Source organism: Ammospiza nelsoni, chromosome 1 (assembly GCF_027579445.1).
Source record: "Ammospiza nelsoni isolate bAmmNel1 chromosome 1, bAmmNel1.pri, whole genome shotgun sequence".
NCBI lineage: Eukaryota > Metazoa > Chordata > Aves > Passeriformes > Passerellidae > Ammospiza > Ammospiza nelsoni.
In genome coordinates, this window is record NC_080633.1 from 141,172,383 (window position 1) to 141,193,203 (window position 20,821).

The following is a 20,821-nucleotide window of genomic DNA, read 5'->3' on the forward strand; positions in this document are numbered from 1 at the left end:
GATGATACCACAGTAACCTTATCTGAATTCTGACAACTGTACTTACAGCATTCAGCCTCCCATGTAATCATAAACTACAGCATTTTGCATCAAATTACTCATTACAATCTTTATAACCAGCCATTAGCTGTGAAGCAGGTTTTCCTAAAATACTCTGTATACTAGAAACAAAACTAACAGAAAAATATTTATCTTGGGGATTTGCATGTTAGAATTGAGATATATGTAAATAAAGACAGTGCTAAGCATTCCTGCAATCCTACTACATACACACACACTCAAGAAGTCTTATATAAACTGAAAATAGTCAAATCCATGGCAAAATCTCTATGTAGCACCATGGAAGTTTACAACATCTTTTCCTTGGAAATAGTCTCTTCCATTAATTTACTGCCTTAATTTCTGTAACAGCACTATTTCCAAAAGCAATGATGACTCATCCTAATGAACACTACCAGGATGAATTAGCAGGAGGCAGAAAGTCCAAGGGCAGAGTAAGAGCAGTAGCCTCCAGGATGAAAGTAACACTTTAGAAATGAAGATTCAGATGCCACAGGAAGATACAGCCTGCTTCCTACAATCTTCCTAATTCCATTGGCTTCACAGGAAGTGAATTTAATGTGATTAAAACAGAAAGGAAGTGAAAGTGATTTAACAAGTCTCCATAATAATTATGTGTCATTTAGATTATGATTTGAAGATGCATATGTTGCTTAGGCTGATGTAGTACTACTTTTTCAGGTTTTAAAAGCTGGTTCTAAAAATAAAACCTGCTAATAAAGCATCATCATGATTTCCATTTTTGTCATATCCCAATGCATTTCACAACAACACAATTTAACTAGTAAACAAATGTTTCCAGCCACAAAACCCCATTACAGCCACACATACAGAATATATTGTGCCAAATTACCACCCACTACTACTAATTATGACAAAAAACATGTCTGAGATATTTTTATGATAGAGGCAACTGAATGCTTCATCTTCAATAGAATGACAAAGTTAATTGCTGAAGATTCTCCACCATTGTGTTAAAAAAACAGTGTCTGCTGCTAAATTAGACCAAAACTTGAGCCACATCACCATTTGCTGAGCCTTTGTGCAACATGCTTTGGTTTTTGGCAGTGCATTTGAATCCTCTTCTGTTTGCAGAGAAATTCATCTATGAGTCTGGCAATAAAAGAGGTATTTCAGAACGAATGCCAGAAGGTAATTTAGAGAACATCCAAGCCTCATGCCCTATCAAGTTGTGTTATACTGCCTCCCAGTGCTCAGCATCTGCCTGAAGCTCAAATGAAATAGATTGAAGAATCCATTTTAGACATGGAACTATCAGTAATTCCCAACTATCTTAGAGGCTGTTTGCAAAAGCATTTGTTTTGAAAAATTCTAGACAGAACATTATATGGAAATGTAGGATTTAGTTTCATTTTATTTAAAGTAGTTGTGACATTAAAAACAGAAACCAGGCAAATTCATATGGTGGACTACTTTTTCATTGAGTACTTGCACTTGTATAAGGCAGACTTGGGACAAACCAGGATTTCCAAATAATTGATAAAACTCATGAATTTTACAGCAGACAAAATTTCTCTAGGTAAAGGAAAAAAACTTGAATATTTTTTCTATGAAGTAACCCAAATGAAAGTATTTCAAAGTCAAAACCAAACATAAATGCCTATTGATCCCTGTGGGTCTCGTATTATGCCCTGAAACATTACTACTTTAATAATTCAGTCCTCCAATGCTGTCCATTCAAACCTCTAGTAGAAGTTACTTCATAACTGTGTAAGTCAAAATGTTCATATCTGGCTCCCTATTTTTTTACTCAGTACAAACACATGAACACTGCATTTTAGAATATACAGTAATCTAACACAGACAGTAAATAGGCTTATGTTCAACATAATCAACTTTTCCATTTCTTTCACAGACCATGAACACACAGTATTTCAGAAAAGATTTAAAAAAATATCACTTAAAACCTACCATTGAGTTTCACTGGGAAAAAGAGGCAGATGCACTTTCTAACTTTTTTAAGGTTAGCATTATTCTTGCTGACTCTTAAAAAAGCAGTAGGGTCATTAAGCTCAAATACAGCTTAGCTCAGTCAAACTGGAGGCAGTTCACTTATGAGAAAGGTCAGACCCCTGAAACTAAAAGGAAGTAAATAAGTGAAAAATTAGTGAAGTAAACAAGTTTGATTTGCTCCTTTGGACAGCATGGAAGAATGACAAAAATACACAACTTGCACTCTAACCCTGAAAACGTTGTTTGCAAAAATGGTGTCACAAGCCAAGCTTCTGTGAACTACCAGTAGAATGAATCACTAGTAGTTGTAATTTAACTTTAGATATGCAGGTAATTGATCCCATTTGTTAAGAGGAACTAAATAACTGGAAACTAACTAGTTTCACAAATAAAAATTGAAGAAGGGAAAAACACTTACAGCAGTTGGATCCTTCAAATGGAGCTGAGTTGCTGTCACTTGCTTGAAACCACCAGGATAACTAGAAAAATGAAACAAACATACAAGGTTAATTCTACATGCTCAAGCATGATGTTAACAAAAGTATCACTGCATCTTGAACAATGGTGTCATGGTATTACAGGCCCTCAAAAAGGAAGTTGTTCTCATGGGTCCAAAACCTGTATTTTATTTATCTTGTCAACTATTTAATTCCACACCATTTGTGCTTTCTTGTTTATTCACTTGAATATGATAAACCTTGTGCTTCACAAGCAGATGGATATGCTTTTAAAACTACTTATTAAATACACCATAACAGCCATAGAATACAAGAGAAATAAGATGCAGAACTCTGAAGTATTTCCAGATGATCAAGACTCACAACCAGTTTGTGGCTGACATAAGAGACATCCACTTTGAACTGTGTTTATTATTTTCTTGCTACTCTAAATAAATCATAGCAAGACTTGGCATATCTACAGTAATAAGATTTTAATTTTACTGCAATGGATCCATCTTTCTAAAGCCTATATGACATGTTGAAGCTCCACTAATTCAGATCTCTGCATAAGCTTAAAATGAATGATAGCATGGAGTAAGAATTACATGGAAGTCAGGTAATGCTGTGTTCCATTTTGATTGAATTACATTATTAGGAATCAGCCTAAGTGAAATGAAAATAGTCCCAGCATCATGAAGACATGTCCACTGAGCTGCATGGACTTAATTATTAGTTTTAAGTGTACAGTTCTTTTATTTATTCAAAACCAACTAAGGTACTTAAGCAAGTGATTTAACGTGTATGTTCAGTTTTTAGAGAAAATTTTATATCATAGGGGAGATGGAGCCAAAAAAAGCACACAATAATTTCCAACACCTTTGAACAAGAATTTCTCAGCAATTCAGCAATTTCAGGATTGCACCATTAGCACTACCAAATCAGCTTTCTCAGTGTAATTTATTCATCCCTCAATTGGATACATTGTTACACTCAGAGATTATTATGAATTAGTGTCACTGCATAAAATAGGAACACTGAACTGATCATGGACACCCTGTCTGCAGTTGATTATTGAACTTTCCACTGTAAACAAGTTATGTCTACCAGAATATTTTACACTACTATGTATAACATATATTTTACACTACTGTGTATAACAATTTACTGTACATCACTACAGCTTGAGAGCATTTCATTTTTAAATTGTTTTTCCAAATTGTTTTTCATCCTCTGATTCAATATTTATTTTTAGGTAAGTAGGTCCCTGTAGGATAAAATGATTAAAGCTGGTAACTCTCTCTCTCTAAATATATATGTAGATACATACATATATATGTATACATATATATATATGTGTGTGTGTGTGTGTGTGTGTGTGTATGTCTCAAATGTGTCAATGGAAGTATCTTCTCTTACACAGTAAGCAGAATAGTCCAGATCATTGGGTCCAGAGGTTAACACAAGACACAACCTCACTCACCAAATCTGTTAACTTATTCAATTGATCTGACTATTTTTGAGTCAATTATTTCCCTAGCAACATACACTGGGTATAAAAAAAAAAAAAAAAAAAAAAAAAACAAAACACAAAAAGAAAGCAAAGAAAAAGAAAAGAGGAAAAAGGTTTACACCATTTTAAACAACATAACACATGCAAACAAACAAACCCCACCCCCCAAAAGTTAAAGCAGGAATTCCCTATTAAAGCAATATGCTATAAAAGACTTCAATTATTAAGAAAATATGACATAAAATTTACCACAAGCTCATTGCCACAAGCTTTATTTACTATAAAGCTTACCCAGTATGTGAAGAATATACTTTCTGTTCCCATTTGTTGCCAGAGAAGGCAATATGTCTTGTATTTATTATGACAACATGATCTCCACAGTCATCTGCAAGGTGGAAGTAAGTGGAAGATATTAAAGAAAACCACAGAGGGAATCAGTCAAAGTAACAACTATTATGTGTGCAATACATACATAGCAGCATATAAATACACCTTCCATAAAACTGAAATTTAAAGATCTCAGCTTTTTGAGTCACATCATCCAAATCAGCATTCAAATACCAACCTTAATTACTATTTTTAGTGCTACCAAGTTAGAAGGCAGGTAAGCAGGTAAAATACCATTAGGCCAGATGCCTAAACCATTGCAAATATTCAGCTAAGATTTGGAAATCTGGCTTACAGGCAAATTTCTATTCTATTTAACACATTATGCTGCATTTGCGCCTTTATTAAAAAAAAAACAAACAAAACAAAAAACAAACAAAAAAACTAACAAAGGTTAGTTCCAGATGATACTAAGTATTTCTTTACTTTCTCATAAAAACAGTGTCTGTGTTTGCTGAATGTCTGAACACTTTGGGTAAGTAAAATACTTCTATTAAGTTGTTACATTCTCAGGCAAAATATATAAAACAAAAGTATTTCATCGAGGGAAGTGGCAGAGAGAAAAAGCCCTGAAAACACCACCCCCAACAGCTCTGTTGGGAAAAACCCTACAATTTCATCTATCCAACAGAAGTAAATGTTACAGCATACACACATTTAGAGTTACACCAGCAACTTTCACATCAAAAGTTCTTTAAGTGTAAGGTTTATAATGTATTACCAACACCCTGCCAGAAACAGTTGATTTAATAAGGTTTCTGTAGTAATGAAGTGCTAACAGAACCTCTGTTATCTCAAAAATATCACATAAATAGGAGAAAAGATTTAGTTTTTGATTTTAGAAGTAATGATCCTGATCAGCTGTATAAGCTGCAATCAGCCATTCAACTGAAGCGAGAATGATTTCTCCAAAGTTCAGTCTCATTTGCATCACCATATCAGAACACAAGTATTTGAAGAGACTCACTTGATTAAAACATTTTTGAGTAGGTAACAAAGCAAGGTTTAAATTGACCATTCATTTTTATAGGAGCACATAATAAATCAAAGCAAGTTTCACACCTTAAGGGTTCTATTAATTTTTAATCTTGTATGCTTTTAATGCTCCACTTTCAATTACAGCTGAAGTGCAAATGTAATTTACACAGCCCTGCTGCTGCACTGCTGCAGCCTTTCACTGCTGACAGTTCAGTTCTACAAACACTGTATGACTTCATCAATGTCAGGGAACTGCCACTTTGTGACTTTTTGGTCTTTTGGTTGGGAAGATGACACAATAAGCTCATCTTAAGGAAATTTCTGCCAACAGTTTTCCACTTGCAAGAACAATGAATTAACAAATACCAAATTAAAAACTAAACAATAACAAAATATTCCTGATGTTACTCTGTCCAGGGGGCTGTTATCTCACAGACACTAAATATTTGTTAGTTCAAAAAAAGAAGCAAAAGCAACATCAAATACATAAAACACAAATTCCTGCATACTTTGCTCTCCTAAATGTCTCAGTATCAGTAACCAAGCAATTGGTGTCAACATGTGTAAAGCAACTAGCACTGATTTACACATTTTAAACAAAATGAAGTTGTCATTGAAATACTTTATAACTTCACAGACATAAAAGTATCAAAGTTCTTCTGCACAGGGTAACCAAAACATTTTCCTCTCAGCATCTGCTTTATTTCTCAAGACAGCCTTAAGTCTCCAGTGACATCTTGTGGATACAACAAAATTTGCAACAGCAGAACTGTGACATTTAAAGGTCTTGACAACACTACAAATTCTACCTCCTACTGTGAAATAGATTGAGTATAACTTTACTACATACCCTTCAACATGTATGAGCCAACTTCAAGGCTTCCTTTATGTTACAGTAACATCTCTGGAAAAATTTGCATGGGTACTACAGGAAACATTGTACCAGCGGTGTGAAAGATCAACTCTTTATTATTTATAAAATGCTTATCCTCGTGAGACAGGCACTACAGCATTACAGGTAATGAACAGGATTACAGATGCATCTTTATAGCTGAATCTCTAATTTGAAGAAAAACAAAATGATGGTTTTTTTTAAACAAGGTAACTTTCAACAATGATTGTTGCCCATTTAAAGAATGGTCCCAGGCTCCTCATCACAGAATGTGTGAGGCAGGAAGGGGCCTTTGAAAGTCATGTCATCTACACCCAGTGCTCAAAGCAGGACCAGCTCCTGAAAATCTCCACAGATGGAGACTTCACCACCTCTTGGGCAATGACATCCCATTACTCTCACAGTAAAAAATATCTGATGTTCAGAGTATCCTGTGTTTCAGTCTGTACCCAGTCCCTCATGAAAACAGGACTGCTTGGCACCTTATTCAGAATGAAGCACTCCAAGATTGTGGTGCTGGGCACCTACTGAAAGGAAGTACTCAGATACTTATTTATGTGCACTTTGAGCTAAATCTTTACATTTAAGATCAACAAAACATGTTGTGAGTTTATTTAAAAAATGAAAGAAGAACCCACTGTAATTCAGTTACTCAAAATGAATTACAAGTATGTATTGGTAAAGAAATGTATTACCTTCATATGTATTGGCAAAGAAACAACATTAGGTTGTGGATGGATATGATGGAAAAAGATGAGAAAGAAAACCAACTAGTTTGTAGTTTATAAACAATTGAGAAACATAATCTTGTGTATCAGGCTTGATGTTAAAACTGAAATTGGAAGAAACATGCATGTTGGAGAAAAGCAAATTTGCTTTCATCCACTGCAATACTCACTTAGTGCATGATAAATAGGTTTATGTCTGCCTTCGAGTCTGATGACAGTGGCAGCTGCTAGTTTTCCTGGGGGCTGCATCTTTGCATCGAGGAGGTACCAGGCTCTACCAAAAGTAGCCCATTGCTGAAAAGAAAGAGGGTCAGTACTTATCATAGGGAAAACTCACATTAGCATAATCTATCTTCCTCAATTAAATCATCACTTCTCTTACATTCAAATAACACTAGAAGGAATATTGACATGCAGCACCACCCCCTTCAAATAACCTTTAAAGGGAAGGAGCACGGCGATGCACCCAACGCAGGGGATGTACATGGGTAACACCACTGACAGGTTACCGGCCCTGAGGGGTTTGTTTCAAAAACGCAGATCTCCTGCTGCAAGCTTCCATCATGGCTACATGAGCCGAAACATCGCTGCAGGACACTGAACGCCCAAGGTGAAGGGCACAGCTCCCCCACACGCAGCTTTCGGACCGCGCACAGCCTGAGCCTCCCCGTCCCCAGCCGCGCCGCACACGGCGGTTCCTGCCAGCGGCACCCTCAGGCGACAGCGGGAGCAACCCTGGGGCGCTCCAGGGGGATCCTCGGTGCCCGCCCGCTCCCTCACGGCCCCAGGCCCCGTCCCGGCGGCCGCGAAGGCGCCGCAGGCCCGCGGGGAGGCCGCGCTCACCTGGGCCGCCCGGCTGTAGCTCGCCATGCCGCGCGGGGCGCGCAGGGAGCGGCGGCCGCGGCCGCGGGAAGCGGAAGCGCTGCCCTGCGGAGGGCGGTGCCGGGCGGCAGCGCGGGACCTTCGGAGCGGCGCCCGCCGCGGCCCGGCCGGCCATGGAGCGCTACGTGCTGCTGCTGAGCTGGGCCGAGCGCAGGGCCCCGGGCGGGCCCGCCGCAGCCACCGCCGCAGGTACCGCCGGACATACGGCCCGGGACAGCGCTGGGGCCGCGGGCGCTGGGCCGGGGCGGGCGCTGCTCTGGTGTCCGCGGGGCTCTCCTCTTCCTGCACCCCCAGACACCCCTTCGCTTTCGGACTGAAAGTCTTTGGTTCCTTTAACCTGCAGAAACTTCAGGGGGGGTTCGTGCTTTATAACTCCGTAATGCGTTCCTGAACATGATTTTAAGGAGAATTTAGGAAAATTTGTTTTTTTAAATTCTATATCTGCAGGTGACAGTTCTGTTAAAAACCCCAACCAACCCCTTTCCCCCTTCTTCCCTAAATTCTCTTTGTAATATCACAGTGAACTTTATACTGTATTTGCAAGAAAGTAAGGTTTAACTTCCATAATTAAGTCGTTTTAAGATTTTTTTCTTTTTCGTTTTCCAGCTGGGACTGCTGCAGACATGTATCAGTTCCTGAAAGAAAGTTGTAATGCATGTATAAATGCAGATGTGAGCACATTCCCAGGTAAGTATGGCAGTGCACAGTGAGGTGGGGCAAATGCTATTGAGGAATTGGCCTATGAGTGTTCTTTTGGGGGAGACAAGTCAGAAATTTATGTAAACCCAATTGCTGTGGTGTGGGCCTGTTCCTGCTGCTCCTGTTTCTGCAGAGAACCTGACATCATTTTGGCAGCTAAGGTGTTAGGAGATGATTACATTGATTGGTTGTAAGAAATGAAAGGGAAGGGTTTTGAAGAGTTGACAAATTTCAGTCCAGTTGAGCAAGGAAGAGTAGGAAAGGGCTTGGTTCCCAAGTCAGTGGGAAATGTGATACTTTAGTTACTCCTATAATGCCTTCTGATTTTTCAGTAGAAAGAATACTTGTCTGTTGGGTAACAATTCAGAACCTTAATTCATTAATATTAAATATTTTTTTTACCTTAGAATAGATGTCTTAAGGTCTACTTTAGTACTTTTAGGGGCTGCATGTTTGTGTTTTGTTGTTTTGGGGTTTTTAATCAAAAAATGCTTTCTTAGTTCTTTACTTGGTTTGGATATCTACTGTTATAAGCTCATCTTGTCACAGTTGTCATATAATCGGGATTTATGTGGGAAAACCACTGTAAGCTCTTAAAATTCATGGAGATGGGAATGTTAAGCTGTTTTCAAGTTCTGTGCTTTTTATTGCATAGAAATATTGATAGAGCGTCTCATTTTGTGAACTCTAAATCATATTTATGAAAGGTGTTACTTAGTTCAGGTCTGAAACAGATGGTGCAAAGAGAAAGCAATATTACCCACAGCAGAGAAGAGGTCAAATGTTTTCTTACTTACTAGCAGTCAAAAGGTCAGTAAAGGACACTTGCCAGGACACTTACCTACACTTTCATATGTTTAGAACTTAATTACAGTGCCAAAGAAAAATAGAACTCAAGTAATTGTTGCAAATTAAATGACTTACCAAGTCTTTTAGCAGAGATGTTCATTATATTAGGAAGAATAGATTCTAGTGAATTGATTAATTTAAATAATTGTTTTATCTCTTTGCAGCTTGCTCAGTGGCTGGTATTCCCGGTGCAAAGAAATGGTATTTTGCAAGTCATGTCATCTGTGGTTATTATCAGGTAAGACAAACTTTTTCAGAGTATAAGTTCCTCAACCGTCTGCCTGACTGTAGAACAAGCTAAAACTGTGATGTTCAAAACTCTTTTTGCTTATTAAAGCCTTTTTGTTTGATTAGTTCTGCAGTTCTGACTGGGAGGAAATAAATGTTGACACACAGAAAAATGAAGACTCTTACCAAGCAAGCATTGATGAGAACCTAGGAACCACACAAAGTTTTGAGGAGGATGACAGTAACAGTCAGGAATCACTGTCTCTGGCTGAGTATGTATGTTGTTGTTTTTATTTAAAGAACAGTGATCTGACATCTATCAGCAAAGACTCAAGGGGATCAAGAAAGTTTAACAAGTGAGAGTTAGTACTAAAGCAAGAGTTAACTATGAACAATTCGCTGCTAGAACTGCAAATACTTTTATTTTGTTTAGCATAGCTTTAATTTTTTTTACAGATGATTTTTATAGGATAACTGAATAGTTTCCTAACAGCCAACGTTATATATGCAAAAATTTCTTGCTAATTCCTTTTGAACATAATTCCAGTTTTACTTCAGATTATTTTGATGTCATTAGGCCTACATCTGTCTTAGTAAAAGAGGAGATGGTTTCTCATAGGCCAGGTGTGTTTGTGCAGAGTTTTAAAGATGTAAGATACATCAGGTACCATTCATTGGTTTTAATGTTTTGTTTCTAAATGACTTTGTTTATATTTTGGTTCCAAACATGTTGTTCTTCATTTTTAGTATCTATGATGAAGCTGCTGAAAGTCTACATCAATTAGCTGATAAATTGCCTGCCCCAGGTAATCTGTCTTTAAAAACCAATTTCATTAGAGTTTATCTTGTTTGGTAAAAGGATAGTGAATGGAAAAGTTCAGAGAACCTTAGTTGGGTGCTGAATTAACTTAATGTAGCTCTTGAAGTTAGTTTAGGAACTTGAGCATGGTTGGCATTGCAGATCATCTTGAGGACTAGTTTGCTGCTTGTTTCTTTGGTAGGTTCAGTAAAGTTTAAAATAGTTATATAATAAATTTATCCATATGAAATGACACCAAAGTAATCATAGACAGTAAGCAATACAAAACTCAACACAGGAAATTTCTTATTAAAAAAAGGAAGATGTTGATATCAGGCTTACATCTGATTTAACAGCTTGTGAGCCAAGAAGATGAGGAGGAAAATACATCACAACTGTTGGATTGGGATTTTGTAAACTGGAGATACATATGACCTTGCATGTTTGGGTTATATAATGATGTAGAAGTTGATTTGGGATAACAAAGGAATTCAAGAAGAATGAAAAATAGCAGCTTAGAGTGTTAAAAGCAGGAAAAGGACATGGCTTAGTTGTACAGGAGAGAAATCTCATCTATCAGTGCTGAGTGAGAGAGGAGAAAGGGACAGAACTTTTCATTGTCACTGAGGCAATGGTGAAATATTTTGTGCTCATCCAAGAGGAGCAGCAAGTGATGAGCTAAAATGTGTGAGAAGTGTTTTAAATCCTGTAGTTACTTGCTCTTTTTGCTGGTTTTAGTGCAATTAATGATAACCAATACTATTCTATCTTTAAATGACTGAAAAATTTACTGAATCATGATATTTGAGTCATACACAACTATTTTGTAGGCAGAGCAATGGTTGATGTAATCCTGCAGGCTGTTGAATGTGATGGACCCAAGTTAAAGGACTGCTTACCTGCTGTTGGTGCCCTGAAACACCTGAGAGAGTGGCACTCTGCACAGATCACTATTGCTGCAAGTGATGCTAAAGGGTATGGCATTTATTCAGGGCTAAAACAAGGTCACTTCTGCTTTGTGCTAGCATAGATCAGTGGGTTGAAATAAAAACAGCTTGTGGGGTACTTTACATGTGTACTTTGAAAATGCATAAATTAGTTGTCTGTTGTATGAAGGAAGGAATTACTCATTCTGATTCATTGTAAATGCAAACCACAGAAGTAGACAAAAAAGCCAGTCCTCTGCACTTCTTGTTTTCTGTGGGAGCAAAAACTAAAATATTTTCTTTTCCCTTTCCATGGGTTCAGTGTGCCTACAGTGTTTTCATGTTGTATTATGCTATGGGATAACTTGTATATTGATTGTAGTTTTCCAGGTTTTTTAAAATGAATCCATACTACTGGTCATTTTACTTCAAATTTTATATTACTATTGGTATTACATTTCAGGGAGGAAAAGTAGAGTGCTTCATTTGTCCCTTTTGAAAAAGGAATATAAACACTCTATTTTACTTCCTATATGTTTTTCAATTTCTGTTAGTATGAAGAGTTACTGAGACTATTAATTCAAGTTGAAATTGATTCCAGTAATTTACTTACTGTCCTCTATTTGACATGTAAAGGCCATGATATATCTCACCATATAAACCACAGTGATTTGGTGTTTTTATCCTGTTAAGTGAACGATTGTGCAGATACTGAACAACTTGGCAAGGTCTCCACTTTCCTTCCCCTCCATGCCCAAAAGATTGAAATTTGCTTCATGGAATACATGGTTAAACTTAATCCTAAATTAATAAAACTGTTTAAAAAGGTTACTGTTCAGTCCTCGGATAAAATAAGCAATATACCTACTATACAGTATCTCCTGAGGTGTGTGGAGGACAAAGAAGTCACTCAGTGACTTCCATGAGTGCTTGATCTCAGTGCTCATTGATATCCTGTGGAACCAGCTTTTGACTGAATACATTTTTCTGCTGCCTTTTATACAAAGTGAGATTATTTGAGTGTAGAAGATCTCTGATTAGTTATTTCACTTATTCTTCCTGTTCTGTTGATGGTGCTGATTTCCCTTGGGAGACAGACTGCCAGCAGAACCCACAGCTACTGGCTGATCTCTCTTGTTGAATTTAGATTATGCTTGTGCTGCAGTCATATCTCCATTTAGAGGGTTAACTAGAAGCCATCTGGACAGACCAGTGATAGCCCCACTGATGGCTGCCAGGCTTTGCTGCAGCTTCTAGCAGCCAACATTACTATGCTTCAGCTTGCCACTGCCAGCCTTATTTGATGTCAAAGTTCTTTGCTGTTCCCTTTCATGGAGCATATGAACTACTTCCTTTACAAGTCCTGAATGAGCAATATTATAATACTTTTTACTTTTTGGAATGTAGAGCTTTTATAAAGCTGTGTTGTCTGTCTTGACATACACAAGATTGTTCTGTGCTAAGAGGTCATAGGTAAATTCAGCCAAACTGCACTGCATATTTATTGTAATGTTAAATTCAGTGAGATTAATTCTTTGATATTTTTACACTAGCTGGCAAAAGATTGCGGACTATCTGTCAGCAGACTTGGTATCTTCAGATGATATAATGAATATTATTGATTTAAATGAACTCTGGAGAGGAAAGATTCAGATATGGGAAAGAAAGGTAAAATAACTTTTATTTTATTATTGTGGTGGTTATTTTTTAAAGCATCTGTATACCTCATTTAAAGCATTTATTATGCAGTGCATTTTATGCTTTAAGCCAAATTTGGTTTCAACTATGTAATTCAAAGGTAATGTGCAATGTGTCTGGGTGGGTGGCAGGAAGAAATGATAAATCAGATCAATGCATCAAGATCTGAACTTCAGAAATTCAGATGCTTCCCTCTGAAATTTTTTTTTAAACTTACTGTTCAAAATTAGATTGACTTGTGAGAGATACAAAACATTGTCATGTAACTCTGAGTCATTGTTGCAAACATATGCCTAATGTTTCTGCAAAAACCTTTGTGACGTTGTTTACATTTTCAGTATTGTGATTTTGGATTTAATAGTTGGTTATCTAAGTCTAGTCTTTTTCTTATTTTACAGACCTGATAAAAAATAATATTAATTGTTTAAAATAGCACATCTAACTAGCTGAAGAGAAATAATTTTTATCTCTTTTTGAAATATTTATAATATTTTTTGTTTTTTCTAGTTTGGATCAGGAGTAGATTTTCCGGAATTTTGTATAAAGAGCACTTCAGCCAAGACATTCAGGGGTGCAAATTTAAGTTCTTGCTTTGCTGCTAAAAAAGAGTGCCAATTGAGGAATACTGATACTTTGCCAGAAGCAAGTATTATTCTTGGTCTTTCTTTGAGTTTTAGAGTTCATCTGTTTTACTTTCTAGAGAAAATTAGTAATTGGGAAAACCTTAGTCAGAACTGAGTTATGTAAAGAAGTAATTATTGGATAAAATTAAGGAATACTTCTTTTGTACACCTCTGTTGTCAAAAGAGTTCCTTAAAACTTCATCTGTTTGTTCTTAGAAATACATCATCAGATTTTTTTCAAGTAGAAATTGAGACTTTGTTCAGTTTAATAGTCAAAATATTAAAAGTTAAATTATGAATTCTGTGTTTATCTAACCCTTCCCACTTAATTTTAAGAGTTTGGCTTTCTTTCTTTTTACACTCTTGGTGTTTCATGTTTTCTACTGGAAGTAGATAATTGGTGGGAACTCCAGAATCATAGTGTTTTTGTTTTCATCATCACATGTGTGGATGAAAACAAAAATGAGCATTATGAAAATTGGTATCGGTTTGGAGTTTGTTGTTTTCATTGTTAAAACATGTGCATTTTGTATTGCATTTGTCTCTTCCTGGTAGATCATATTTTATTTTGGGTAAGAGAACTCATTTGATGCACATTGTTGATGTTCTATAAAGTCAGATTTATTTAAAAAAAAGAAATACCTTCCTTTTTTAATATAATTTAGTATGATGTTGTGAAATGTTTTTGTATTCCTTTATACCTCTTTCAGATGTTATCTGCAAGGCTAATACCTTCAGCAAAACACTTGAGGAACTTGTGGTGATACATCATATATAGTGTTCTATATATAGGTTTTTATTTGATCTCTTTTCAGGTTTTTCATTACTATGGTCCTGCGCTGGAATTTTTGCAGATGGTGATGCTCTCTGATCTACCTTCCATTTTCATATCAGATCTGGAGTTTGAGCTGTATCCTTTTTTTAAGGATCTGAACTACTACTGATGTTTGTCTGTAGCAGAAAGAGAAAGATCAGCATCTACTGATGCAAGCAACAGGCAGATGAGGATAGGCAAGGGCTCATTCCATTCTAGCCTGCTGAAATAGTCATAGTGATTCTTCACAACTGGATTTTTTAATTTTGGAATTTAAGTTACATTAGCAGTAACCAGGTATTGTTGATACTATTGCACACATAATTTGTCTGTTGATGTGCATCTTCTTTGTGGGAAAAGAATAGAGAAATGTTTATTCTGTGTAAGTTTAAAAAAAGCCTCAAACCTTTCTAATGAATGAATGCTTCACAATATAGGAACATTTGTTTACAAACTGTGTTTTTATTGTGCAGTAGCAAAATCTGTGGCAAGGTTTAGCAGAGGAGTTCTCTCTTGAGTGTGTGTGCTGCAGAGATCTCAAGATATATTACTATTGGTTTTTAAAAGTATGTACTTTTGGTTCTAGTCTTGGTGTACCAATAATACCTTAGGATGAATAAGCCTGCTATGATTTTGGATATATAAATATCTGTTTCTGTCAGCCTATGATAGAGATGTCAGTGGAGTATTTTGTCATACAGCATTTTCAAGTGTATCACTTTACCTGTGAAGGTGAGTTTTTTATGTTCTGTGATACTGTAGTATCAAAAATTAGATGCTTGCAGTGCTTCTTTTAAATATTATGATAATCTGATTTGTAAAATAGAAGTGCATAGTTCTTTGTGAAGATGAGGTTCCTTAAACTGTTCTGTTCAGGAGCCTGTCAAGAAAGAATAACAAGAAGACATCTACACTGCTTTTGGACCAGATTTCTTTTCTCTCTGGGAAGGTAAAACCTTTTTATATATGTATAGCAGAAAAATGAAGGTATCTATATTGTCTGTAAGAGATATGTGAATAATATTTTTAAACTTGGTCTCTGTCTAAGCTTCTTCAATATTTAGTTCTAAAGCAAACATGGATTTCAAAGGTGCATGCTATACATACCCATTGAATAGTTTTCTCTTTATCTCAGCTAAGTTTCAGTCTCCTAAAACATTTTCTAATCCTATCCTGATAGATAATTTCTGTGCTTTGGTAATTGAGCTATTGATTTTTTTAGCAAAAGGCAGGCGTGTGTGCAGCCCACAAAATGTATCTAGCTACTGTGAAATAGTAAATAGTAGGCTTTTTTATTTCATATGTGCATATTCTGATTTTGGTTAAAAAGAGTTCATGAAACATTCACAGTCCTACTTTTTCCCTCCTTCCTCTGCCTCAGAATGATAGTGAGATTATTCATAGCCAGAGTATTAGTTTGAAGATGTTTTTCCTGAACATTCTATCACCTTTACATACAAGGTAATACATCTTGTTTAGGAAAGTGTTCTAGTGTTTATAAAATAAATTTATGCCATTCAAAACAAAACCTGCATCTTTGAAAATGGTGATACACTTATTATGAATAACGTGTTTTTTGTTTACTGTGGAGATGGTATCCCATTGTCAGGCTGTATGTTCCATTTTCAGTTTGTAATTTGGGTTTTAGTAACTCTTACTCTCCCCTGCTACTGCATTCTCCATTAGCTTAGCCAGAAAAAGGTCCTTTTTCTAATGCTGTACCAAAAATATCTTTTTAAATGGTTTTAGATTGGTAAATATCCCAGGTAATCTTCATTTTACTTAAGAACACTGAACACTTGGTCATACATCTTTTACAATTATAGGGCTCACATTTCTTCTAGTGTTTCTAAAGAAGGTGCCCAAACAGTGAAAACACATTCTCAGGTTACTTTTTAGAGTCTGCACATGCTGAATTGAAAATATTTTGAAAATTACAGTTTCTCATAGGGATTTTTTTCAGTCTCCTACTGGAAATACTGCACATTTGTAGGCTTTTCTAATAGCTGTAATAGCATTGCTTTATTACTTGAGTATTCAAATATGTCTGTAATTTTTGTGTTAGTGCATATTGGTCTGAAGTCTATGTAGAAACATAGGCATAGTCCAGTATCTGGTTAAGAGACAAGGGTAATATGTTGGAAGGAAAATAAAAAAAGAAATTTTTTTCATAGGAATGCAGAGTCACTCATGCCAACTATTATCCTTGAATTCTCTTTTCATTGTACTGCTCTACGAAAATGTTTGTAGCCAGGCTATGGAGACACTTGCAATATATAATAAATACTTTGTTATGTATGAAATGGAAATTCAGCAGTTAACGATCCCTCGATTGGACCAAAAAGTAAACAATTTTTACAGCTTTTGTGTCAAATGCAGTTCCATTTGGATTGATGTGAATGACAGGTGTGTTTAGTGGAGACGTTTTTCTTCAGTTCAACTAGATTTGAAATAATGTCAAAACAGTAGCTCAAGAATGAAGTGTAAAACAGGTTTCACTAATATTGCATGTGTTATATTTGCTCTCCTTATTTAGGTGGGAGCTTTATTTACATTGCCATGCAATGTAAGCAATGTAGTGATCCCATCTCCTGCCCAGCTGAGCTCCAAGAAATGGAAGGAATACATGGCTAAGAAACCCAAGGTCATCTCTGGTATGTGTATTTTGTTTGTGTGTGTGTGTGTGTGTGTGTATACTTGGTGAGTTTTTTCTGTACCTTTGGGATTCTCTTTCTAACTTCAATGAAATTAAATCAGTGATTGTAATCTTCATTGACACGAGAAGATTTGGTCAATGCAAGTTCAGCTCTGCAGACTTGTAGGAAGAAAAATGGCTTTGGGGAAAGAACCATTTTTGTGTCCTGTCTGTCAGTTAAGATCCAATTTCCACACATCTTTATAAGGTGATTGTAAAATCCATGGTGGAGAGGTTTACTTCTGCAGATGGAATTCCAGTCTGCTTCACTGAGGTGCTTTCCTTCTTGCTTAAGCATTTCCAGAGGTTCTCCAGTGCACTTGCATTTAATTTCAATCTCTTCCTGGGAAAATACAGACTATTAAGAAATGCTAAATGCCTCCATTCACCTGGGAGTCAGTGTGCTAAACCTGTGGTTGAGAATGTGCTTCCTGTAGGGCTGCAGTGATGGCAGCTGACTCTCACACCCTGTGCCAGGGCTTAGAAACCTGATTCAGAGGGTGGGAGAAGAGAATCAGTGCAGACCAAGGCTGGGAGAAGTTTCTCAGTCAGCCAGTAAATGTGCCCTGCAAGTGGAGGCACTGTACAAGCAGTGACTGAGGTTTGTAGGCACATGGAAACATCAGGTTAAAAGGAACTTGGTGGTAACCCAGTGCTTAAAGTACTTACCTGGGATACAGTGAAGTGCTGGATTCTGCCTTCTTTCATAATCTTGTCATTTATACGTGGTCTAATACATAATTAATGTAGATTCCAAGGAACAGTGACTATTTCTGTTGCCAACTTAGGACAATTTTTTTAAACAACTATGCAGATCAGGATGTCTCCTATTTGTGACTGATATTTTTTTCAGGTTTAGGGGCAGGAAAAAATGGAGAGGAATTATGGAATGGGTGCTGGCAGTGTTGCCTTTTTGCCAACCTGGAAATGAAACTTGAGATAATTTTAGTGAGGAGGTAATATAAAAGAGAATCTTTAATGAAGGCCTTCAGAGGCAGTTATGGAAAGATGTCCACAAAAGCCCACCCCCCCTGAGGATGAGTACATTTATAGGTTTTAGGAAATTAGCATAATTCATAAAACACTTAGGAAGACGAGTGGTAATGTAATTCCCCCCAGGTCAAGCCCCTTTTCTGGCGCCCTCCTTCAGCACTAGTTGTACTTTGTCCATGAGGATGTATCTTAAAGAGTTGTTCTGAGCCTTGGTTCCCAGGAAGAGCCAAGATAGCATGGGGCCTTGTACCTCCTGGCGCTTGGAGCTCTGGAATTTTTGTCTTTCTCTTTAGGGAAAGGCTGTGGAAAAGTATTGGGAAAACTAGCTACTAATACAATAGGTGACAGAGTTAGAAATATATGTGTGACAAATACAGAGAACATATAAAAGCAAAAAGGCAAAACCCAAACAGCATCCGCATTATATAGATGTAAAGTTATCTCTGCATGTTTGAAAGTGGTAGTGTATGGAGGGTGTGGAGCTGGTCACAGCAGCAGCATTTGTATTTGTTGGAGAGATACTGCTGATGCAGCCAAATGAGCACAAGATCCCCAGTGTTTGCAGGATATTTGTCCTGTGCTCCAGTGGAAGGGTATTGTACAACTATTAATTATTGTGTGATCAGTAATACACAATAGGTTCTTATTAAGCCTCTTGAGTAAAATTTACAATAGGAGGAGAAACATTGCTTTTTAAATGTATCTTTTGTTTAGTTGAAAACTGTTTATTTTTTAGTGGCTAACACTAATCTCACTGTATTAAGGATTTGTGAATACTTCATCTCTCCCATCTGTGGGGAAGGTATGATTCTTGGTATCGATAGTTCTTGAATGCTAAGATTAAAACGTGAAATAAAAGTTTATTCATCAGGAATCAGCTTGAGATTCCAAGATAAACTGGAAAAGGAATATATTTCAAATGACATGGGAAGCAGGACAATATAACAATGTTTCTGGAACATTTTTTTCCTTACTGTTCTTTTTTCTTTCTCTGAATTTATGTATTGAGGTAGTGAGGTTTACCCTCTTTTCCCATGTCTAACTATAAATTTTCAACAAACACAGGAATATGTTATTTCTTGCTAACAAAAATTTATGATACTGATAAATGTTAAGTTCCCATAAAGTTAATTATTGAGACAGTACTGCAGATATCTTATGAAATTAAAATATTTGATTTTTGAAATTTAGTACATCAAGAAGTATTCATTATCTTGATCGCTATGTCTTCCAAGGTGCTGTAAAATGTTTTCTGTGTGCAAAGATAGCAAACCCATCCTTTCAGTGTTACCGTCAGGTCCCACATTAATTTACTTTCACAACTGCATTCTATATGCCAGTGTTCAAAAATAGAATGTCTTTATCTTTCATCCAGGCACAAGGGTAAAGCAGGGAGTGAAGCTTTTGTTAATGAATAATGCAGTGTCCTTGGGAAGAGTGTGTATAATACTTGCTTTTCTTCTAGGGTTGTATGTTTGTCCATTGAACACTTACATTATTTTGATGCACATATGCAGAAAGGCCTGGTTTTACCCAGCAGAACAGACACTTCTCTTTGTTATTTCCTATGAAAATGTAACTTTGCCAGTTAAAGGCTTGCCTGTTACTTAGCCCAGTTAAAGAACTCTTGGTTGGTGATTAGTAAGATTTCTCACAGAACAGAAGAAAGCAAATGAAAGAATTTTGATGGTGGATTATAGTTTGTTTTAAAGATGTTTTCCTGAGGGTGTTTCACAGTTATGTCTTGATGTTTGTTAAGTTCCAGAAATTGAACTGAAAGGAGAATCTTGCCGATACTATTTCTTGCTACAAGGCAATGGCTCTGGAGGATGTAAAGCAACCTTGATTCATTCAGCTGGCCAGATCAATGGGATGGCCACTCTTGCTGCAGTAAATGGAAAGCTAAAGGCAAAAGCAGAAGAAACAGATTCAGGTAAGAGTGATCACTTATTTATTAGTGAGTGTCTGAATGCAGGAAATGGTAAGTTCTAAAATTCGTAAGTTCCTTTTATTCATTCCAGTCAGTGTTAAAAGAAGGAAAACAAGGAGAAATATTGCATCTTTTATGAAAGTGTCTTTTAAGTATACTTTTCCAGATCCATAAGAAAATATACTAAGAGCTTTTTTATTCACAGAATTTACTGCTACGACATTTTTACAACTGACTATGCAAAGTTATTGTCATTTATTTCTCATAATCGAGATAAGTTGAAATTTGTTTATTGTAAAGGATGTACAGGTAATATTAATGAAAAACAAATTTGTGAAGCTTAAAGTTCAGGAAGTGTGTGTTGGTGTAAAGACTGACCAGCCCATGCCAAAAATCTGTGTAAATATCTCTTGAAAGTCCTGTTTCACTGATGATTTAAAATAAAAACGGCAAGGCCCGTAGACAAGTTGAGTTTTGTTATAACCTTCAGTCCCTTTGCTGATGTTACTGCAGAGTGTTTAAGGTATGAGCTGGCACTCCTATCCTAACTGCTCCACTAGGGAAGAGCAGGTGTGCAGCCATTTATCATGGAGTAGTTATCATGTTACAACTGCACCTACCAGATAACTCTACTAACTCCTGTATCTGTTTCAATAACACTGGCAGAGAAAAGGAGCACAGTGACCTGCATCTTAGCTACTTAATTCCTTATTATT

The 20,821-nt window shown here is 36.6% G+C and overlaps 2 protein-coding genes across 3 annotated transcripts in view; one reads left to right on the forward strand and one right to left on the reverse strand.

The window, feature by feature from the left end:
• Positions 1–7,865, reverse strand: part of MRPL13 (mitochondrial ribosomal protein L13) — a 27,956-nt gene extending 20,091 nt beyond the window's left edge. For both annotated transcript variants that reach the window (XM_059482431.1, XM_059482508.1), the window contains exons 1-4: positions 7,813–7,865; positions 7,140–7,263; positions 4,276–4,369; positions 2,453–2,513 (exon numbers count right to left, since the gene is read on the reverse strand). In XM_059482431.1, coding sequence (XP_059338414.1) covers positions 2,453–2,513; positions 4,276–4,369; positions 7,140–7,263; positions 7,813–7,839 — 306 coding nt within the window. In that variant the 5' untranslated portion in view covers positions 7,840–7,865. The remainder of the gene's footprint in view (positions 1–2,452; positions 2,514–4,275; positions 4,370–7,139; positions 7,264–7,812) is intronic.
• MTBP (MDM2 binding protein) overlaps positions 7,838–20,821 on the forward strand; it is a 28,925-nt gene continuing 15,941 nt past the window's right edge. The window contains exons 1-13 of the mRNA XM_059472019.1: positions 7,838–8,170; positions 8,256–8,298; positions 8,458–8,538; positions 9,564–9,637; positions 9,754–9,899; positions 10,375–10,433; positions 11,257–11,401; positions 12,906–13,020; positions 13,558–13,692; positions 14,489–14,583; positions 15,364–15,436; positions 17,024–17,141; positions 19,935–20,108. Coding sequence (XP_059328002.1) covers positions 7,838–8,170; positions 8,256–8,298; positions 8,458–8,538; positions 9,564–9,637; positions 9,754–9,899; positions 10,375–10,433; positions 11,257–11,401; positions 12,906–13,020; positions 13,558–13,692; positions 14,489–14,583; positions 15,364–15,436; positions 17,024–17,141; positions 19,935–20,108 — 1,591 coding nt within the window. The remainder of the gene's footprint in view (positions 8,171–8,255; positions 8,299–8,457; positions 8,539–9,563; positions 9,638–9,753; positions 9,900–10,374; positions 10,434–11,256; positions 11,402–12,905; positions 13,021–13,557; positions 13,693–14,488; positions 14,584–15,363; positions 15,437–17,023; positions 17,142–19,934; positions 20,109–20,821) is intronic.